The sequence below is a fragment of the Thalassophryne amazonica genome, chromosome 13, assembly GCF_902500255.1.
Source record: "Thalassophryne amazonica chromosome 13, fThaAma1.1, whole genome shotgun sequence".
Lineage (NCBI taxonomy): Eukaryota > Metazoa > Chordata > Actinopteri > Batrachoidiformes > Batrachoididae > Thalassophryne > Thalassophryne amazonica.
The window spans coordinates 55,616,760-55,640,040 of record NC_047115.1 but is presented as its reverse complement, the minus strand read 5'-3'; the positions used below and the strand labels follow the sequence as shown (position 1 = coordinate 55,640,040).

General features: G+C 39.1%; 1 protein-coding gene across 1 annotated transcript in view; it reads left to right on the top strand.

The window, feature by feature from the left end:
• The window catches only part of eys (eyes shut homolog), a 251,241-nt gene that overhangs the window by 13,536 nt on the left and 214,424 nt on the right, over positions 1–23,281 (top strand). Inside the window, exons 4-6 of the mRNA XM_034185116.1 lie at positions 1,522–1,729; positions 18,144–18,334; positions 18,465–18,556. Of these exons, the coding sequence (XP_034041007.1) occupies positions 18,218–18,334; positions 18,465–18,556 (209 nt within the window). The 5' untranslated portion in view covers positions 1,522–1,729; positions 18,144–18,217. The remainder of the gene's footprint in view (positions 1–1,521; positions 1,730–18,143; positions 18,335–18,464; positions 18,557–23,281) is intronic.

Here is a 23,281-nt window from a genome sequence, read left to right as displayed (position 1 = left end):
CTTTCCATCATTTTTTGAAGTCGTGATTACCCTCTAGGTTCTGCCATCCAGACAATATTTTAGTGAATTATCAAAACCTGAATTTGTATTTGCTGTTTAGCTTCATCTTTTAGTTTTACTTTCAGTTGTTACACTTATGGGACAACAATGTGATATTGTTGATATGCAACTTATTTTATGTAAACATAAATAATACACATTTAATAATGGAACTTATTAGACAAATAAATTGTTGCAACCATGATGTTGGACATTTAAATGAAATGGGAAAATCTGGCTGTAATAATTTAAATGCCATTCATAACATCTTACTGAGCTGATGTCAAATTTGTGTTTGAAAACAACACAAAGTTGCTAAATATCTGTTATTTACATACAGTGCATGCAGAAGTGCTTTTTTGTTACAGCCTTATTCCAAAATGGAGTAAATTAATTTTTTCCTTCAAAATTCTACTCACAATACCCTGTAATGACAATATAGAGTGTGAGGTGGGGTACACCCTGGACAGGACGTCAGTCTGTTGCAGGAAATATAGACAAATGGATGGATGGATGGATGGATGGATGGATGGATGGATGGATGGATGGATGGATGGATGGATGGATGGATGGATGGATGGATGGATGGATGGATGGATGGATGGATGGATGGATGGATGGAATAAAGCTGTAGCATACAATATGGAAAAAGTGAATCGCTATGAATGCTATCTGGATGCACTGTATAAATTCTAGCAAAGGATCAGTTTCAGGAAATTAAAGAAAAAATAGCTCTTAGTTATCATTAGTCAAATTGAATTAGTGTTTTTACAACAATTGTATTATTTAGTGATTATCTGCAGCTGTCTTTGTGTTATCACAAATTATATTTTTGAGGCTATGAATCGCATCAGTTATAAATCATATCTGTCAATAAATGAATCATGAAGTGAAAAAAACAGTCACATTGGAGTATAACTGTTTGAAACATATACAAACAAGAAAAAAGTATTTGTAACAATCTGGAATGCCTATTAAATCACACATTAGCCGAAAAAAAGCATAGGCTAAATATTTTTAATGTGTTTCTTGCTTCCACTGTAGTGAGTACATACCGAACAGAAGATAAAGTCAAAAGGACCTCCCAAACTAGTTTTAAAAAGTGGCTGATAGTATAGGCAATGCACTGCCATGACATATGTTGGCAACATTGTTTATTTCTAAAATAAAATAAATAAATTAATTAATTAAATAATGTAATTTCTTACATGAAAAATATAAAACCTTTCACACACAGATTAAAAATGAAGCAACTTCTTTAATGCAAAATGTCAAAATACTTTTGCAAAGTGATATATATATATATATATATATATATATATATATATATATATATATATATATATATATATATAGTGGAAAACAAAATATACAGTTAATTTTAAATGATCATGTTTTGTGGGACCATTTGATATAAACAGAAAATACAGAATTTATTTTCTTAGAGTATCCATAATAATGCATCTTATTTTACATGCACAGGGGAGAAACTGTGAGAACAACTATGATGACTGCCTACAAAATCCATGTCCAGAAGCATATTCCTGTGTAGATGGCATCAACAAGGTCAGCTGTGTCCCTCATGTTACGGATACTGCTCCCTTGGTGACTGTAGTTGAGAACATTTCTCACAGCTCCACAGTCAGAACACCAGTGCTCGGTCCAGCATCGTTAGCTCAGCTTTCCAAAGGTACAAAGTGTACTCTGTGTTCATATAGATATTTATAGGCTGTAATATTTTTTATTTTTTATTTTGTTGGTAACTATGAAAGAAACAGTGCATGTCTGACCTCTGCTTCAGCCCACGTTACCGTTTGAGGTATTTTAATTTTTCTCTGTGTTCACAATGCTTGTATATTTTATCCCCAGACCACTTAGTTCCAAAGAACTCTTTGATACTTGTTACTTACAATAAAGTTTGTAACCTTTATGACAGATCAGTGGCTACAATACAATATTTTAAATTGTGCTTAATCAAGGTAAAAAGTCTATTACTTTGCTATTATATCCATTAACATTACAAGCCCGATTTTAGAAGTCTAACATGTTCAACTTCCAGGAAGGTCAGGGGCGCATGGACTGTGTGGGTGTTCCCTGACACACCTACTAATTTAGTTCATAGGGTGTGTGCAAAACCGCTGGTTGAACAATCTCAGCTATGCACTCAGATTTCTTGTCTCATATCTTTCAACAGCTGTGCCAATCGCAGTGCAACAATTTCTGAAGATATGTCTCCAAATGGATAGTACAGAATGACAGACATGAACACACAGAAACTACAGGTCTGCCACCAAAGGCAGGTTGTGGTTTTAATGATGATTGTGTTTATGGAGTATGGAAAGATGAACTATTGTTATGTTTTCCAATCATGTTGACAGAAAAATTCAAAAATTCTACATTTTACTGTCAGTACTTTTCCATAGTATCTAATGAAAGCAATAATATCTAGAAAACATTGCAATATGTCAAAGTCATAATTAGTCAATGTCACAGTTTGTAAAAGTCCATTATTAAGTCCAGTTATTATATGGCTACGACGCTACTTGCACTCTGATTGGCTGATTTCCGGTCTTATATTTTCACGTATCAGACTGTTACCATGATAATCCATCTGGATAGCGTGTCAGATTTGTTACAAACCAGAAAGCTAAAAACATGATTAGAAAAAAAACAAATCGGACATGAACATACTCATACAAATATCTAAACACCATCAGAAAATACACATACATCAAACGTTTACCAGCTAATGACCGGATCATCTGTTAGCAAGTTCTTCATGGAGGTGAGGAATGCAAACACATCTGACTACGAGCCCAACAGCTTTCATATTTGGGTGATACCGGACGTTCGCCTGTTTATATATATATAATAGTCATATAATAAACAAACTGCTAACTTCACTATCATAAAAAGTACTGCAGCCAAAGCTAAATAAATTCTAAACTGGTTACACCTGGTAACATATTTTGCACACACTTAGAAATCATGGCTTTTGGTGAGCCAAGAGCCAGCACTACATCATACCTTGATAAAGCTGTTTTAGGAAAGAAGTGTGAAGTTGCAACAGTGGCTGCGACCAGTGTCATATTTAGTTTATTTATTAGTGTCAAAAGATCCTTTAAAATTATCATTAGATATATGTCACCTGGGAAATGATCAACTTACTATTCAGAGGTAAATGCTTTGCAATGATAATGTCCCATTAAAAAAGATACTTGATCTGTGTTGTCCTCGTACTCAAAGCTGTAAATGGGTAACAGTCTTGGCTGGATAGTAACCTGTATTGGGCTAATGTCCTGTCCATAGGAAGTCTTTGACTTCCTATGTTTTAACCTACATAATCTAGTTGCACTCTGGCATATATTAGGACTTACTTTCTACTTCATTTATGCATACAATTATCCTATTAGGAATTACAAACGGATGAGTCCATCCCAGCATACTTTGGGCAAGAAGATGGGTCCACAGGTATCAGAGGGCTAAAAAAAAAAAAAACACTGCCACAAAAACGCCAAGTTGTAGTGCGGCTTGTTTCTCAATTACAAAAAAAAAAAAACCTGTCAAATGAGACATGGATTTATTTAAAATGATTGAAATCATTTCATCAGTCAATTTGTACTGCAGGTAGTCTGGATATTTTCAAAGCATTGCAAAGCTGCCTTTCTCTTTTTCTTCTATTGTCACATTTCATGCATTTTTGTTGTTTTTATTGAGGAGACTCAAGCCAAGTTTGCCCTTCAAATGTGATTTTTTATTTTTTTATTTTTTATGGCTTTGGAACATAGCAGGCAGTGATATATTAGTTTTGACTGAGAGATCATCAGTGTTTGTTTAGCGTTGTGTAGCTGTGGCTCGGTAAAGTCTCTCACACACAATCCTGAGTTGAGCCTTTATTTGGAACTATATCCTTTAACACACAAATTATAGACACGGAACACAGTGTGCTATACATTATTGGTGCAGGATTCAGTCATCTATGGGTAAGATAAGAGGACTTCAGTGCACCGGTTTATTACTCCGGGACAGATGAGGTCTGTCTACCTTTGGAACGGTTCACAGGGCTGTAAAACAGACCTATTGAGCACAGACAAGCTCGAACCAATTCACTGCGACACTGAAAATCACTGTGGGCCGACCGTAATAGAGTCCTCCACAGTGCACCTGATCCAACCCTCATGCAGCCAATATTGCTGCTTTAGAGACACTTAAATATACATGTGAGCATGAAGATAAACAAACCCGAGCATCTAAACACACACAAAGAAATCTGTTCTCTTTTACACATAAGTGCATAATCAAAGTAAGTAAGTTTTAAAGTGACAGGACCCAGAAATTCATGAGTTTATCTAACTAGGTCACCATCTAAAAGCATCCAGCGCCCTTGGTGCTGCTTGAAATAGAATCAGACGGTGCTCCTTTAAACCTAAGACTGCTTCACAACCTTTGAAATACAGAAAGTCAATGGGAATTGAAATGCAGACAAAGGTAGTTAATATGCCATGACTGTGTTGTCGCCCTTCTATAACTTCTTGTGTAACACCGCTGTGAACAACTAAGCAGGTTATCTGATCGGAATCTTGAGGTTTCGTCTTAATTTTCGACGTGCTCTCAGCTGGTTGTGCTCTCAGCCCCACAACTCGCAACAGCAGAAGGTTTTTATACAGTTCTTGGAGATGATTGTTTTCGAGTGGTTTCTTTTTCCTTACCGCTGTGCTCGCAATGTCGAGCTCGGCGGTGTTTTAGCTCAGTAGTATTACAGCTGATGAGAATCTCAAAAAGGACACTGCAGGAGGACAGAGGCTTACTACAGCTTTAGTCATGATTTGGTTGATCTTTCCTGAAGTGATCACCAAAGCATCGGTGAAAATGATTTTTTTTTTTCTCTTCCAAGTGTTACAGAAAAGAAATTACTTAGCCAGCGGGTGATTTAAAACACACGTCGGAGTCTGTGCCCCTCTGACAGTCTGCTTCACTTTGTTTACACTGTGCACACCCTTGATCTGGCTTGCGTAGTGCATTTCTCTTAAAATACCTTTAATATAAAGTGGCTAGTATATTACTGAATATGTTGCATCGGCAGCTCAAGCATGGGCATTCAAGGGGCTGTAGCTCCCTCCAGGCTAAAGAATTCCTGTAGCTCCACTATAGCACCAACACTTTGCTGTTAGACATGCTACAATTAATCAATTAGTTAATCTGTTAATCAATTATTAATCAGCTATTAGATTAATCTAGAGCTATTCTGTTAATCGAGTCATTTTGAGTCGGATTGATTTTACTCGTTTCTTTACTCCTCTCTGGCAGTAAACTGGTAAACATTGATTGACATGCTTCACTATTTCCTGACATTTTACGGACCTAAGGGCCTGGTCACACGGCGCATGGCGATAGCTGAACGAAGGAAAAAAAGTCACAAAGTCACAAATCATCAAGAAAAGGTGGACGAATGATCTTGCACTTCTCCCATCACCGAAAAACTTGTGAATCAAGAGTACATAAAGGAACAAAACAAAACCAAAACTAACAAAAGAAAAATGAAGCGAACGCCAACTTTGAGGCTTTAAACAAAATAATTAAAAAAACATTCACGATGACATGACTTGACAGCGGTTATATGACCAAGTGCCAGCCTGTGCTCCAGTCTGCAGCACCTGCAGGTGCGGGATCTCGCTGTTTTGACAACAGGTTTGTCTTCACAACAACAACGTGTGCGCCACAAATGGCTGGAACTGTTGTGCGCAAGTTCCAGCCACAAACGGCTGGAATGTGCATAAATAGTTAAAATAAAACGTTCTTGCCGCTATTGTTTCTGTGTATGAAGGTTGCTTTTTTGTCCCACACATGGATGAGTCATGTTCGGCTTGTCTGAGCTTTAGTTATTGATCCGTTCAGATATCGTCAACGTTCGTGCAAACCGTCAGACTTGGGAGGTTGGACGAAATAGGACGATAATCAAACTACGCAAACGATGAGGAACTGTCAAGACAGAAAGCAAAACAGAATACAGATGAATTGAGGATGTCATTGGGATTTGTTCACATTTTTCAACAGTTTGAAAATTCTGACGAAGGGCTAGCTACTGGAACGAAGCTGGACGATGATTAAACGATGTCTCCGAACGTCAACGTAAGTCCAGACTTCTTGTTTCGTTTTGGCTTCGGTGTACTTCCTTAGTGCCATGTGACCAGGTGTTGACCCCCAAAACGTGAATACTGAAAAAATATCTCCCAAACGTGAACACGGGTCTCACAAAATGTGAATATCATTCATGATATATACCAGGTCTATTAGAAAAGAAACCAACCTTTTTATTTTTTTAAAAACTATATGGATTTGAATCACGTGCGATTACATCAGACAAGCTTGAACCCTCGTGCGCATGCGTGAGTTTTTTCACGCCTGTCGGTTGCGTCATTCGCCTGTGGGCAGGCTTTGAGTGAGCACTGGTCCACCCCCCTCGTCGGAATTCCTTTGTCTGACTTCTTCCTGAGAGACTGGCACTTTGCTTGATCAAAATTTTTTCTGAAACTGTAAGGCACATCCAAGTGGACACCATTCGAGAAATTCAGACGGTTTTCGGTGAAAATTTTAACGGCTGATGAGAGATTATGGAGTGTGCGGATGGATTCGCGCGTCTGTGTTTTTCTGTGGCGCCGTGCCATGAGCGGCTGGGTGCTGACGCACAAATTCGTCCGCACGTCTTTCATTAAAAAATCTCCTTTAACAGTGGAATGTCCGGATAAACTGCTGATCCCGACCTCTTCTGAAACTTCTCTGTTCTCTCACGACGTCCTGGGTCAACAGAGGCTTAAATTTGGAAGTTTTCAGCTCGAAACAGGCTGACGATGGCGTCTCGGAGTGCGGCGCGCCATCCAGCTCCATGGGCAGTCCTTAAAGCGACAGTAACACTCCATAATCTCTCATCAGCCGTTAAAATTTTCACCGAAAACCGTCTGAATTTCTCGAATGGTGTCCACTTGGATGTGCCTTACAGTTTCAGAAAAAATTTTGATAAAGCAAAGCGCCAGTCTCTCAGGAAGAAGTCAGACAAAGGAATTCCGATGAGGGGGGTGGACCAATGCTCACTCAAAGCCTGCCCACAGGCGAATGACGCAACTGACAGGCGTGAAAAAACTCACGCACGCGCACGAGGGTTCAAGCTTGTCTGACGCAATCACACGTGATTCAAATCCATATAGTTTTTGAAAAAATAAAAAGGTCGGTTTCTTTTCTAATAGACCTCGTATTTATTTTTTTCAGTTTATAGATTTTAGTTTACAGATCAATTACTCCAAGAAATCTTAACTACAAACCCTATCGCCACAAAAATTATTTATTTATTTATTTATTTTTTGGGGTGGCGCGGGGGGGGGGGGGGGGGGGGGGGGGGTTGGAGTTCACTACAGCTGGTGAGGTGGGGAGGAGATCCAAGTGAGCTCTTGCTTCTGTTCTGGTGTCCCACTGGGTGTGTCCCGCTCCGGGGACAGGTGAAGTGTTTGATGGGGTAGTCCACCTGTCAAACTGTAACGTAGGTGTCAAAACTCAGGGGGGACAGAAACCTCCGCTGGAGACTCCAGTAAAGTTAGAAAGATATTCACAGATTCTAAGTTCATGGCTCAATAATTATTAAGAAAAACATTGTAGAAAAACAAACAACACTACTTACTAACCTCAGGAAGGCAGACAATGAGCTACAACCATTTTTTTATAAATATGAGCCATCGTATGAGTTGGAAAAATAATGTTGATCTGAACGAGCGAAATGGAAGCGTAGGGACCGTCTACAAAGTGCAAAAATGAAAAGAGACACCAGAAAAATAAATTCAGGTGTGGTGTCACCAAATTCACTGAACACGTCAGTGGTCTTCTGCTGGTTATGCTACAGACTCAGTTTGGAAAAATGTGCAAAATTTGAATTTTAGTGAATTTTATTGCTCACTTAATTTAATTTATTTTAATGATTAAAAAAAATCACTCCCCACCTCACCATCTGTAGTGAACTCAACCCCCACCACCACCACCACCAATGCCACCAAAAAAAAAAAAAAATTGTTGTTGCGGTGATAGGGTTTGCAATCAAGATTTCCTGTAGTAATTGACCTGTAAACTAAAATCCATAAACTACTTAAACTGAAAAAAATAAATATATATTATGAATGATATTCATGTTTTGTGAGAGCTGTGTTCACGTTTTGTGAGAGCTGTGTTCATGTTTTGTGAGAGCTGTGTTCACGTTTTGGGAGATATGTTTTCAGTATTCACGTTTTGCAATTAAGGGTTTGTGGATAATTCACGATTTGCCGCTGATTCACATTTTGGGGGTTAACAACAGGGCTTAACAACTGACTGATTAATCAAGAAAATAATTAACTAATCAGTTATGAAAATAATCATTCATTTCAGCTTTATTTGCCATCCAAAATTCAACCACAGCAAATTTGCACCACTCACATAAAAAAAGATTGATTTATTTTTTTCATGATCCTGTTTGCATTATTAGTATGCCATCATCGTCATCATTATATCTCTCCATGCCAAAAGGCATATAAGGCTTTGACATTCTCTTTCCACCCACTATGGTTTGCTGCAAGGGCTCTGACATTCGCCCATGACTGCCACCCAGCTGTTCACGTTTCATTTTCAACCATCCTCCCCCATGTTGTTTTAGTCGACCCGGTCTTCTACTTCCTTCTGGCCTCCACTTCAAGGCTGTGACGCAATGTTCCTCTGTCTTTCCTTATTATATGACCAATCCAGTTCCATCTTCGACACCTGATCTCATCACTCGTTCTATTCACTCCTGTGTTTTCCTGGATTTCTTGGTAGGAGATGCTCTGAGGCCACCTTATTCTTAGAATCCTCTTCATGCACTTGTATCTTCTTTGCTTCTGTTTTCATAAGTTTCCAAGTCTCACAACTATACATCAGAACTGACCTAACAATTATTTTAAACCATTGTACCTTCATCTTCCTGCCAATATCACTGGTGTCCCAAATTCTCTGCATCCTATAGAAAGCCTGTCTATCTTTACATAGCGTATGCTGTATGTCCTTGGTTGTTCCACTTTCTTTGTCCAGCAATGCACCTAAGTACACAAATTCTACTTGCTCACCATTTATCTCTAATTGTTGGTCGTTTCTGGCGTTCACTCGCATGACTTTTGACTTCTTTGCATTAATCCTAAGACCAACTCTTGCAGCTTCATTGACTAGCCTGCTGGTCTTATCGCTTATGTCGACGTACCTGGACGACAACAAAGCGATGTCATCTGCAAAGTCTAGGTCTTCTAAGACCAAATGAACTTCCATTGTGTACCAGTTCTTCTATCTTCTGGATTCCTGCTCATGACCCAACTAAGGTGAACTTCCATCGTATACCATTTCTTTTACCTTCTGTAGTCCTGCTCATGACCCAGTCAACTGCAGGTAAGAATAGGAAACCAGACATGACACATCCTTGCTTTACTCCTGATTGAACTTGAAACCATTCTGTTGTTTCACCTACATCCAGGACTGCGCATTTGAAGTTGGTGTACATCACCTTCACCAATATTGTAAGTTCTTCTGGGATTCCGTGCATTGCTGTGATGTTCCACAGATGTTCTCTCTGTACAGAACTGAACACTTTATCATATTGGAATTTGTATACCAACATGATTAAAATCACCATTTCCTTGTCAAACTATTGAGACCGTCCAACATTTAGAAAGAATGAAGGAGAATAACCCGACCTAAATAACATATTCTCCTAATGTGTTACCACTTTCTATCTAGACTCAAGCTACAATCATTATTTTGGGAATTCATACCTAGAGACTGATGGCTTAGAGCTCAGTGCACTCAATAACATTACTTTGAAATTTTAGACTCTAATGGCCAATGGAAAAATGCTTTATGTAGACCAAAGACCCACTTTGGCAATTTCCTTTTCAAGAATCTCTTTGTTTTAGATGGATTGTTGCAGGTAAGAGTTGAGTAATGACTAGATCAAGTAAAACATTCTAATTGCCTGTGGAAAAAGATGTAGTATTGTTTGGCCCATTGGTGCACTGCTTGCAAAAAACATTTTCTGTCAAAAATGTTTCAGTATTCTTTATGCATTTTTCTCCAAAAACTATAGGGCTGGCTCCCTATATCATATGTCTTTGTATTGTAAGTGTGCCACCCTGGGGAGCCATCTGCCAAATGGGGCAAAACATGGTCAAAATCACTGGAAACCACTGGAAAGTAAAGTCACTCAACAGTGAAGTGGTGACTAAATTCATCTTGGTAAAATTATGAAAATAAATGAACAGGACTTATTACAAATGCATTTAAAGAGCATAGTTTATTATCTTGAATTGACTATTTAGGGACAGCATGTCCTTGGATATCTTTGAGCTGGAGTCACTAACTGGTGTTATGAGCAGTATAAGCTTTACAGCATTCAGTGAGTTACAAAATCTGTCTGTGCATGCAATATTTTGTAAATCCATGCATCAGCCTTTCATACTTCAGCTTAAAAATGAATGAACACACAGATGCTGAAAATCCTGGAAAAATGAATACTATTTTAAATAACACAAAGTCATTATTTTTGCAGCTTGGCAGCTTACTATTGTGTTTACTTTCATGCATAACAAGCTGTAGACTATATCTTGATCAACAATGATTTTCGTAGTGCTGGTACAATTTGTCTTTATTTTCAAAATAAAATAAAATAAAATAAAAATACTCACTTCAACTAGATCCTTAATCCCCTAGTTGCTCCCAGTGTGTAGTGAGCGCCTTGTGTGGCAGCACCCTGACATCGGTGTGAATATGAGGCATTATTGTAAAGCGCTTTGAGCGTCTGATGCTATATAAATGCAGTCCATTTACCATTTATGATGATAAACAGGTAAACAAAGTGGTTGAGTCAGTTTCATTGTCATCCAGCGTTGCGTTCATTGCACTGGCTCCCTGCAATGTGACCCATTCGGTGATGGCGGCGATGCCACCATGATGGCACACAGTCATGTGATGAGTCTGCCCTCTAGTTCTTCTATCCACCTCTAAGATTTATTTCACATTTACATCAAATCATGCCATCACACTAATAAATAATCATGTACACAATTAGAAGAAATCCTCTGGAGCTGCCGCTAGCATTTTGATAGATTTTTTTTGGCACAGCTCCACCAGTGAGTCATTGTGACATATTTGCCTGTTTTGTATAGTTTTGCATTTTAATGAGCTTGGCACCACAACAGTGTCTAAATTTGTCCTTGCATCGAACTGACTTGTACACGTGTACACAGTAACTGTCAAAGCATGACTGAATCATTCATGGACTGACAAATTTATTTATTTTTAAAGACAGACAATAAAGACGTGCTTTTTTGTGTGTTTCAACAGTATAAAATAGGAAAGTGAGTCTTCTTAGAATTATAAGATATGATTTGGTCAACCTTTTGCCTTCCCTGAAGGCTCTGCAATTGCAAGGGTCGAAGAATGAGCTTAAGCTGTATATTATCTCTGCCCTGTGACAAGTTCAATCAAGTCAGTCTATTACATTATGACATAAATCATTGACAAAAAAATTGACTTACATCCCAGCATTTTTTGAACAGATGGAACATTAAGTCCATATAAATTAAATCTCATCACCCAAAGTCCTTCCTCTAGTAATTGATAAGTTCATATTTCCCCAAATATATTTTTTCAACTTGAAGACCTTAACCATGTCTGACATTCATACACAATTCTGCTATACTTCGGTACTGCAGCATGAAATACGTATGACTCATATCAATTTTCTCACCTCTGTTACGGGTACGTATTAAGACTGCCTAATTAAGTTGGATCTGAAAGATTGATATCAAGGAATATTCCCACTGAGATGTCTTTTTTCCTCCCATCGAGACTTGGAAAAGTTTTTGTACCGTGTACAGTTGTGGCAAACTCCTTTGTCAGCATTATGCTAATATATTACCTTTTTTTGCCATTTGTATAAGAGTATTGCAGACAATGGGGCTCTGTATAACAAGATGTGGAGAAGTGAAAATAATTGGGATGCATTCTAAACTGTGCACTTAGAATTTGGATTGAACATAGGCGTTTAACTTTGGAAGTATGGTTTAAAAATCCAGCATAAGAATGTAAGGTAATGGTAAAAATGGTACCGCTTTGAAGGGGAGACTGGAACTAACTGCTAATGAGGCATGATACTGCCTCCTGGCAGCAGCCTCCGACTGCATCAAAGACTACATCAGACTAAACAAGGCTTTAAAATTAATGAATAGCTTTGTCTCTGAGGGGTAATTTTCCATCATCAGCATTGGCAAACCCCATTGACAAGAGTGAAGCAGTGGTGCATCATTACCACATGAATTTATCCTCATTAATTTACAGATCACAGTAGGTCAGCTCTTGATAATTCTCACTTTTTTTAGTCAGGGGATTTTCCTCACAGGATTGGCCACATTGTTCTCCAGAGAGAGTGGAGATATTCAGGTTAGGACAATTTCCAAATGCCTTGGATGCTTACTGTCACATCAAAGGGGACCTGGCCTGTTAAGACTTGACATGCAACAAATATTGATAAGGGTCTCACTCACAGCCCCCCCCCCATTTAGTCATGGCAACACTTTTAAAGAAGCTTTGCTAATATTCCAAGTGCAAAGATAACACACGGTGCATAAGATTGATAAATCGGGGTTCTAACCATCGCTGGGTTGACTTTCCTCCAACAAATTGCACTACCGCCTTCAAATGTGAAATATATTGAGCATGAGTACCTCTAATGCTCGCCTCCAATTGGAGTCTGAGTGAGTCTTTTAAGGTTGTCTGCATCACTGCCCCCAATAAGCTTGCAGGCAGCAGGACTTTTACTAAAATAACCCATAATTGCCCATTCTCATGGCTGATACAGGCCAAGATATTCTACTGTAAAATCAGGCTTGTAATGCACTCGTATGAATGCACTCCATTTAGGCCAAATTGCTCTCCTGTTTATGCTGCACATCTTTCAAATGATACAACTATTTATTTTCTTCAAATGTAATTTGTAAGAACAATGGGTTGCATTTAGTTGTGATGTACTTAAATGTACTTGTTATTCAGAATGTCTTTGCGGTGTCATGTAACACTACACCAACAAGGAAATTAAGTTTTACTTGGTTTATTTAATAAATTTGTAATACTTACTGAATACTAAGTTTGCAAATAGATAATTGGTTAGTGTAATCAAAAAGAATAATTAGACATTTTGTTTAAAAATGTGTGGTCATCTCAAATTTGTTGTTGATTCACTGAAGAAAATCACACATCAGTTGCTAGATTTTATCAAAATGTTGGTGTGAAAACTACTGTGCCGTGTTGCATGATGTGGAGCCTATATTTCAGCTAGTGCCAAGAGTGCCACACGGGTGCAGTGTTGGTGGCACAACAGAGAGCACTATGGGACAGAATGTAGATTACTTGTATATAGATGAGGTTTCCATTCCAGGGATGTTCTTCAGGCTATCACTCCATATCCTACTGCACTACTTACTGCACTAATATTGTTGTGAAAGTGTAGTGACACGGACCCACAACAGGGGGCGCAAATGAACGGTCAATAGATGAGCCAAAAGGTAACAATTTAATGTTGTGAAACGTGCACAACGAACATACAGACAATCTCAGAATATAATTACAGTCAAATTACAAAGGTGACGTGTGGGCAGGCTCGAGGATAGAAGACGTCTGTCCTGAGAAGAGCCGGAACCACACGATTTCCGCCCCCACAGAACCTGGTGAATACTGGAGCCGCCAAGTCCCGAATTCCCAGGTGATCACCATCCCCGACTGTCGGATCTGGTACTGCTGGCGAAGAACAAAGACAGTCAAGTGTGGGTGTGTGTACACCCAGTAACAACAGCGGTGGGAATGCCACCTCCACCTCTCACTCAATATGTTGCAGCGGTCTCAGATGAAAAGGAGCGCCATCTTGCACAGCCTCCGCAAAAACGACCGGTTCTCCTGCAAACACTCACAATAACAGATTTATAAATCTCACAAAAAGGCTGAGAGTATTACCTCCAATGAAGTATGATATCTCGGCGATGAGGTGGAGATGACGTCTGGTCTTTATGGAGTGCGATGATGAAGAATGTGTGACAGCTGTCAGGAATTAATGAGTGACAGCTGTCACTCCCGGCTGTGTCCATGGCGGCAGCGCCCTCTCGTGCCTGAAGCCCGCACTTCAGGCAGGGCGCCCTTTGGTGGTGGGCCAGCAGTACATCCTCTTCTGGCGGCCCACACAACAAATATTGCACTACTGTGCAAGGGCATCTGCACTGTCCCAGCCCACCCAAGTGGACATGAGTACTAACCTTGGTTTGGCAAGTAACTTGCAAGGGACTGGTGGTAGACTCTCATAGACTACAGTATCTGGAGATAAAATTAAAGTAAACAATAAAGGAAAGTAAGATCTGACACATCAGTTAACACTCAGTTGAACCCGCTTTCCAAATCGTTCCTGGTGGGAATGTCAGATGACAGTCTGATTGGTGCAATTCATGCTATACCCAAAACACCCCCTAAAAACAATCCCTTTTCTCCCCACACCTTCCTGCAATTTGCACTCGGGTTACGTGCCATGTAAACAGCAAAATGATGGTGGACATGTCTCAAATGTCCTAGTGCAATGCGCTTCTCCATGCGCTGTAGATTCTCAACATAGGGCCTGATATGTTAGAAAATAATATACAAATAATGAATGTTTATGAGTTCAATGGTACGAATATTTCATGAGGTGAAAGCTGGAAGAAACCATTCAACGAGTCGAATGGTTTGTTCCAGCTTTCACCAAATTAAATATTCGTTCCATTGAAAAAATGTAAAAACATTCATTATTTGTTTTATATAATGGCTAAAATAGATCCTTGTCTCACACACACACACACACACACACACACACGCAACCCACTCGGTCGACTGTGTATGTCGTCAGTGCAGCGAAAAAAACTCACATCAGAAATGAGTCCAGCTTGTCTTTCTTTCTTCCTGCTAACAGCCTCCAGACAGCACAGTGGATTTGTTTTGTGTGTGCGTGCGTGTTGTGTGTGTGCATGCACTCACATGTGCGTGCGCATGTGCATGTGCGTGTGCAAGCATGTGTGGATGCGCAGACTGCAATGGTACCAAACGTATGGTACCAAATATGCACTCTAAATGGAACCAAGCCGCACTCCAAATGCAATGCAACACAAATGGGATGAATTAATCCATGTCATGTGACATACAAAGCACCAATCAAATGACAAGGATCCACTTAGCCATTATATAATTGTGTTTGACAACAGAACAATAACATTTTAAAGTACACAATAAGCTCTCCTCATCAGCAAGCAGTGGTGAGACAGTTAACTGAAAAGTTAGGTTCAATAACGATGAATGCGCTAACTGAAAAGTTACGTTTTATGACGGTAAACCAATAAACTGCAAAGAAAAAAAATAGCGGAAGTTACAGATAACCACTAACTTTTAGTATTGACTCACGGCCACATCAGATTACACTGTTGGCTACTAATAAGCCAGTTTCAAGTTTAAACACTGCAGGGGCTGCTGGGTAAACTCAAAGGTAAAGTCACATATCTCACGCATTCCCAGGATCACAAACACAAAATGAACGAAAAAATAAATAAATAAATAAATTAACCCCAAACACTGTCATCATCTTTATCAAAAGCAGTAAATCACGGTATTAAAAAGTAGAGAAGCTTGAATCTTTGACTGGACTGGGTTGAGTAACACAAGGACATTTCGCTTCAAATCGCAGAAGCTTCCTCAGCTAAAATTCTTGCTCTGTTAGTCTGACTTCTGTCTTGACTGACGCAAACGTGTGTTTGAGGACAAGGAAGTTAAAATCTTAGCCAGAGAAAAGAAATGGTTTGAGAGAGGAGTGAAGGAGGCATTGTATGTGAAACAGTTGAAACCCAGCCTTAACCGGGGAGGGGGTCTGAGACACGCTTTTCCCCTGTTTACAATGGGGTTCTCAGGTCTAAGCTGTTTCAGTCTTTTGTTCATGGTAATGTGTTATTCACGTCATCAGGAGAGTCGTCAGGAGAGCCGTCAGGAGAGGCGTCAGTTCCATCGTTGGGAGGGACAGCTACCCTGTCATTTGGAGGGTGCTAACTAGAGCACAATAGGTGCTAATTAGAGCAGTTGTTTAGTCACTAGCCAATAGCAGTCTGCCGCTCGGTAGGAGGGGTCTGGTTAGGTTTAATACTCCAGCTTTTGTAGCTTCTGTTATTCTTCTCTACAAGAGTCAAGACAGAAGTCAGACTACCAGAGCAAGAATTTTAGCTGAGGAAGCTTCTGCGATTTGAAGCGAAACGTCCTTGTGTCAAGCAACCCAGTCCAGGAAACCACCTGGACAACTGAGAGCCTTCACAGAAACACGGTATTAAAAGTCACCGTTTATCTCCAAATTATATATTTATAACCCATTAACGGCACTATGGCTCAGCCATATTGCATTCATAAACACAAAACAAATGCATGAAAAATAAATTTAAAAAATCAAATCTCAAACACGGCCATTGTTTTTATAAAATGCAGTAAATCACAGTATTAATAGTCACAGTTTATATCTGTATTATATTTATAAACTGTTACAGGAATGGCTCACCTGTGTTGTGTTCAGCGCGACTGGTGAGGTAAAATCTTCACCTCACCCGTTGAGCTTCCTCACTGATGTTTACTTACGAAACCCACGCACGTTTTGTATTTACATAAAAATACAGCAATAGGTGTCTTCTCACTTTAAAATAAAAAATAAAGATTTGCATGTACACACTGTCTTTAAACCAGAACACCGTCACCACACCACACCACACCACGGGAAGCCTATCTTGATCGGTGCGCTACACTCAACACACTAAATGTTGATTTACGCTACAGGAGCTCATCTCGACATAACACCGGCCTGCCTGTTGCAGACACATAACAGACAGGAACTAACATGTATGAGTTTAGGGTTTATGAACATTTTGTTAAACTTTACTCACTTTACCAGCCAAAAAAAACCAAACAAAAAAACAAAAAAAAACATAGGCCTGACTGTTGCAGACACACAAGTACGATGGCATTGTATGGCCACGAGTTTTTTTTTTCCCTTTTTAGATTTTGAGAATCAAGTCATAATATTACAAGAATAAAGTTGTAATTTTATGAGAAAAAAAACTCTGCAACTCAAATGAGGTCTGTGGCACTTAGTAAAGTTGTAATTCAGTGTAGGTTTTACAACTTCATCTTCTGACCTGTCTGCACCACATTATCATTAGTGACAGAACTTTGAAAAGAATATGTAAGAAAATCACAGAGTTCACCATTCGTTCCAGCGATTAGTAGCTCCTGAAATCGCCTCTTTCATGGAGGAGGAGATGGCTCGAATGGGCAGTTTGCAGGGTTATCGCTTCTCATATAAATACAACTTTATTTTCATAATATTACCAGTTTTTTCTCGTAAATTACTTTATTCTCGTAACATTATAAGTGTTTTTCTTGTAAACTTACGAGTTTTTTTCTCATAAGATTACAACTTTATTCTTGTAATATTACATCTTTATTCTCGAAGTCTGAAAAAATAAACTCAATGTGGCCCTAAAACATCGTCATACACAACAGACTGGAACTAACATGCATGATTTTAGGGTTTCCAAACTTTTTTGACCATTAAACTTTACTCACTTTACCAGCAAAAAAAAAAAAAAAATTATATTAGCGGAATAAAAGTTAGTGGGACTAAGTTTAGTGGAAGCTAATTGGTCCACTGATGGTTTTCAAAGTTAGCTGAACAGCTAATCTGCTAATGAAGAAGTTAGCTTCACTAATTAGCAGTTAGCGGAACTGTGGCCACCAGTGACAGCAAGCATTGACTGGCATCAAGTGTCCTTTTGCCAAAGCTGTTCTATTTTTACCCAGACTGTTGTGTATTTCCACGCTGACCTCCACAGGAAAAGTTCAATTACTGTTTCAACACTTTGTAGAAAAGCTCTAATGACTTTGTGGTAAAAATGCTCAATTCCAACATGTTTTTCTTTTGTTTCACCTGTTTCTCCATTTTAAATGGCTTGTTTTATCTTTCTACCTAGATTCAAGCTACAATCATTATTTTGGGGATTCATACCTGGAGTTTGAAGGTTTTGAGCTCAGTGCACTCAACAACATGACTTTGAGATTTCAGACTTTAATGGCCAATGGAACAATACTTTATGTGGACCAAGGACCCGCTAATGGCGATTTCTTTTTCACAAAACTCTTTATTTTAGATGGAATACTACAGGTAAGAGTTTAGTAATAACTACATCAAGTAAAACTGGTTGTCTGTGAAAAAGTTGGAGTAATGTTTTGGCCATTTATGCATTGCTTAGTGCATTACTAAAGGAAAAACGTTTTCTGTCAAAATTTTTCAGTATTCCTTTTGCTGTAATGAAGATGAAACAATTACAACGATCAATACTTCAATTCATGTTGATGATGGCAAAGTGCACATTGTTAACATCAGGTATGTTGTATTTATTAATTCATGTTTGCTGTCAGTGTGATCATATTAAAGCCACAGTGTGTAGGATTAAGGAGCGTTAATTAGCATAGATGGTATATAGCATTCATAGCCTGTGCATTAGTGTAAAATTGCCTGCAATAATGAATCAATGTGTTGTCATAAGCTAAGAATTAACAATTCATATCAACACGGGGGTGGGGCCCATCATCGAGGTCGCCATGTTGCACTGCCATATTGATACAGTAGCCCAAAAGGGACATACTTAGTCTGTCAATCATGTTTTGCAGCATGGCTGTTAGACTGAAGGAAAAAGGGAAAGATTCAGTGGTTGTTTCCCTACACACTGTCTACTAGCTGCAAGTTTGAAAACCTGTATTTCTGTAAAATGGAGGATCATACGTATTATCACGAGAGAAAGCTCGGCAGTATGAAGTGAAATTGTGACAGGAAAACAAAGTTCTGAGCAGTAACAGTATAATGCATTCTGCAGCTTCACCAATAGACCAATAGATGATTCTAAATCCTACACAATATAGCTTTAGTTTTTTATATATTTATTTATTTATTTATTTATTTATTTGGTTCAATGGCTAGTTGATGGTTTGTGACCAGAATAACTCAAAATCATAAAGCTCACCCCATTAAACCTTTTGCCTTGGTGATGCATGGCCAAAGGAAGAAGCCATTTAATTTCTGTACAATGTTTTGTTTTTGTTTTTGTTTTGTTTTTTGTCAACATTGGCAGTTTTTGGCAGTTTATCAAGAAATACTGCATGGCCCACCATTAAATAAAAAAAGCTATGTCATCTAAGGGTTGGAATATGAGTTTGAATTACTATGATTGAAGGGCAAGTTGCTACTTGGCAGAGGCTCCAAATGGTAAATGGACTGCATTTCTGGCATGCTTTTTCCATCCATCACATGCTCAAAGTACTTCACGTTCACCCATTCACATTCACACACTCGTACTCCGGTGTCAAGATGCTGACATGCAAGGTGCTCAACTGCCCATCTGGAGCAACTTGGGGATGAAGGACCTTGCAGAAAGGCACCTTGATCATGGTAATGAGAATGAAACCAGAACTATTCTCTCACCCACATTTTCCTATCTGCTCAGGGGATTGAACCTACAACCCACTGGTTACAAGGCGGGTTATTATAAAACTGGAACTAAAATGTAACACCAGTGTTAAAAGCATGTTTTGTCAGTTAAAATTTTTTATTTTGTTTTGCCTAAATGGTGAATCAAGAAAGATGAACTCATATGGAGAAGGTCAGACTCTGCTTCAGGCAAGAATGCATTTTTTTTTTAAATAAAAATGAGGGGAGGCGGGGGGGAACAAAAGAAAGCAGCACATTCACAGTGTTAAGCTACTTAGGTCTTAGTAATGTGCACAATGTGTTGAAATAGTGTGAGCACCTCAGGTGGTATTACCCTGATCCCCAGTTATCCACTCATTTGGAGTGAGGCATTTTTTTGTTTTTTTTGTTTTAATGCACACAGTGCCTGTAAGTAATACCAGGGAAGCACAAGCGACTGTCAGGAATAATGATAAAGAGAGAGTTGAATCACCAGCCTGCGCTTTTAGAATGTATTGCAAATGGTCACATGGGCTTACATTTTGATGGCACACATCAGACGGGTCTTATTAAAATGCATTACTGATCACTGGTTATGTTTTATTGGCTGCTCTTAAGTCTTCATTTGCAGTTTTTCATTACAAATAGATTAACAAGCAAGGGTAGAGCACAAAATCAATGTGTAAATGATTTAGATCGAGGCTATGCCCCCTGTAGTCATTATTCCTAAGCCTATGTGCGATCCTGCTGCCAGCCCTCTCCATTATTTTCTGACATGAAAAAGATCACGGAACAAAGTTTATTATGAATGAGCCGGAAGCCCGAGCAAACCGACTGATGATTAAGTCATACCAAATGTGTTTATTTTGCATTTAAAGAGAAAGCGGAGACTTTTAACATGGCACAAAAAAGACAAGTTAACCAGCTTCAGCTGAAGTTTGAGAAAATGTGATTTTTTTTTTAAACGTCTGAAACATTTGAGGACTGTCAACTTGAAGGCTGTGTGAAGGGAAAATTTTTAGGACAGATTAATATTTATGACCGTACACTGCCAAAGGTGGGTGAATTATTTCCTTGAAACAAATATAACTGAGGAGGTTTGGCCGTGTTCCTCTGCAGAAAGCAGCAGTGCCCTAAATATGTGAGTGCATCCAAGAAGGCGTATTGGGTTTAAGGGAGGGCAAAACTCCGCCCCTGTTTTTTTTTTTCCTGCGAGAAAAATACAACAGCAGTATGAATCAATCATAATGTTCTGTTTCAACCCCTTAGAGACGCGAAAAGAAAGAGAGCTGTCATAACTAGGGGGCTGGGAGGGTGGAAAAATGGTTCCCGGTGTCACATAGCAAATTCTTTGTAATTGTCTGCCAGCCGAGTTCGTCCATCTTTGTCTGATTTGACCCAGAGCTACAACACCGCGGCCATCCTCAACGTCAACGCCTAACTCATTATAGACTTTTAATATATCTTCCCGTCAAAGACGCTTTTCAATATGTTAAATAGAAACCCAGTGGGGCTGACTTCTCAAGGACAGTGAGCACAGTGCCCTCTGGCTGCTGGCCAGTCCGCTCTGGCAGACTGCTCCTAAATTAACCGCTTCTCCACACCGGCTCTTGAGAAAGGCCTAACCCTGCTTGGAGTTAGCGCCTCGAGTGTGCAGCGTATGCAACAGCCTGTGAAGTACTGGTCTTAACAAATCAGGCTGAAGTGCTTCCCGGACTTCCTAACTTCCTCTTTGGGAACGAGGGGGTATCAGGAGACGCCGGAGAGGAGACGGCGCATCTGTGGCACGAGTACCCTCCAGCTGCCAATGCTTAGTCCAGAATCTACACTTAGGTAATTATCTGCCGTCTCCTGTTGTTTCAAAGTGCCGAAGCAGTTTTTGAAATCTGTGAATTGTGGTTGCAGGCCAGTTCTGAAATGGTATGAAGGTAGAGAGGACGAGAGTATAAAGGAAAAACTTAAAAAAAAATAAATAGGAGCAAAGTTTTTAGATGTCAGTTAGCAAAGGATATTTCACTTCTCAGCTTTCCTTTTTTACGGAACCCAGGAGAGGTGACTTAAAGTGATATTTTTTCTGGCCATGATAATTTGTGCACACGTTTTCCTTTAATTGAGCCCTCGAATTAATAAAACGTGCACGTTTTCCTTTAATTGATCCCTCGAATTAATAAAATATGCGCACGTTTTCCTTTAATTGGGCCCTCGAATTAATAAAACGTGCTCTCAAATTAATAAAGCGTGCTCTCAAATTAATAAAACGTACACACGTTTTCCTGGCTTTGATAATTAGTGCGCACGTTGTCCTTTAATTGGGCCCTCGAATTAATAAAACGTGTGCACGTTTTCCTTTAATTGAGCCCTGAAATTAATAAAATGTGTGCACGTTTTCCTTAATTAGGCCCTCAAATTAATAAAACGTGTACACGTTTTCCTTTAATTGAGCCCTTGAATTAATAAAATTTGATGGCTCAATTAAAGAAAAACGTCTTTTTTAAATATGTACTCCATAATATGACCTAAATTGTCATACGCCAGGGAGACGCTTCGCCCTCAGCATCCTTTTTAATGTGCTTAAACTCCAGATGATGTCATGCTGGGCAGCTGGAGTTCTCTATATGTCCTTGTGTGCTCAAACCATGATGATATAACCTGACCAGATCCATTTCTAATAGGGAAATGTATTACACTGTCTCCTGGTTTGCTGACTAATAGCTGACATTTACTCAAACAATGCTTAAAATGTGCGCACAATATAACAAAACGTGCACACAATATTATAAAACGAGAGCACAATATAATAAAACATGCGCACAATATAATAAAACGTCTACACAATATAATAAAACGTGCGCACATTCTCTCCACATGCAAAGCATTTTGCGATGACAATTCCAGAGCTCCATACTTTATGATACAAAATAAGATTTTTTTCAAGTTTTTAATTAGAAATTCAATTCAGTTTTTGCAAAATCTGCTCCAGATAGTCATAGCCCTCCCCACTGCTCATGTAAATGTGCTTCAAGGGTGTTTTAGTGGTTGCAGAAAATGTCAGCTTTTCAAAATAACAAATCAAATTCTAAAATGTCCTGTCATGTGGTCCTGTCAGTTGATACTTCTCAGTCTTCAGTAATATTCAGACGCACTCATCTTCAACCGCTTATCCAAGATGGAGTCACGGTGGAGCTGGAGCCTATCCCAACAGTCATAGGGCGTGAGGTGGGGTACACCCTGGACAGGATGCTAGTCTTTCGCAGGGACATAAATAAATATAAATAAACAAACACATTCACACCCGCACACAATTTAAAGTTTCCAATCCACCTAACCTGCATGTCTTTGGATGTGGGAGGAAGTCGGAGCACCCTTGAGAGAACCCACACAAACATAGGGAGAACATGCAAACTCCACACAGAAAGGCCACAGGTGGGAATTGATCCCATGACCTTCTCACTGTGAGGCAACAGTGCTAACCACTAATCCACTGTATTGCCCACATTCAATGATAGTAATATAAAAATATGTCCTATTTTCCGGGAGAAATAAGAAACTTGTTTACTTGTATTGTTTAGACAATACAAGCACAAATTTGTTGTCTAAACTGATCAAATGCTTTATTTTCTCATCAATGACATGGAACTCCTTTTT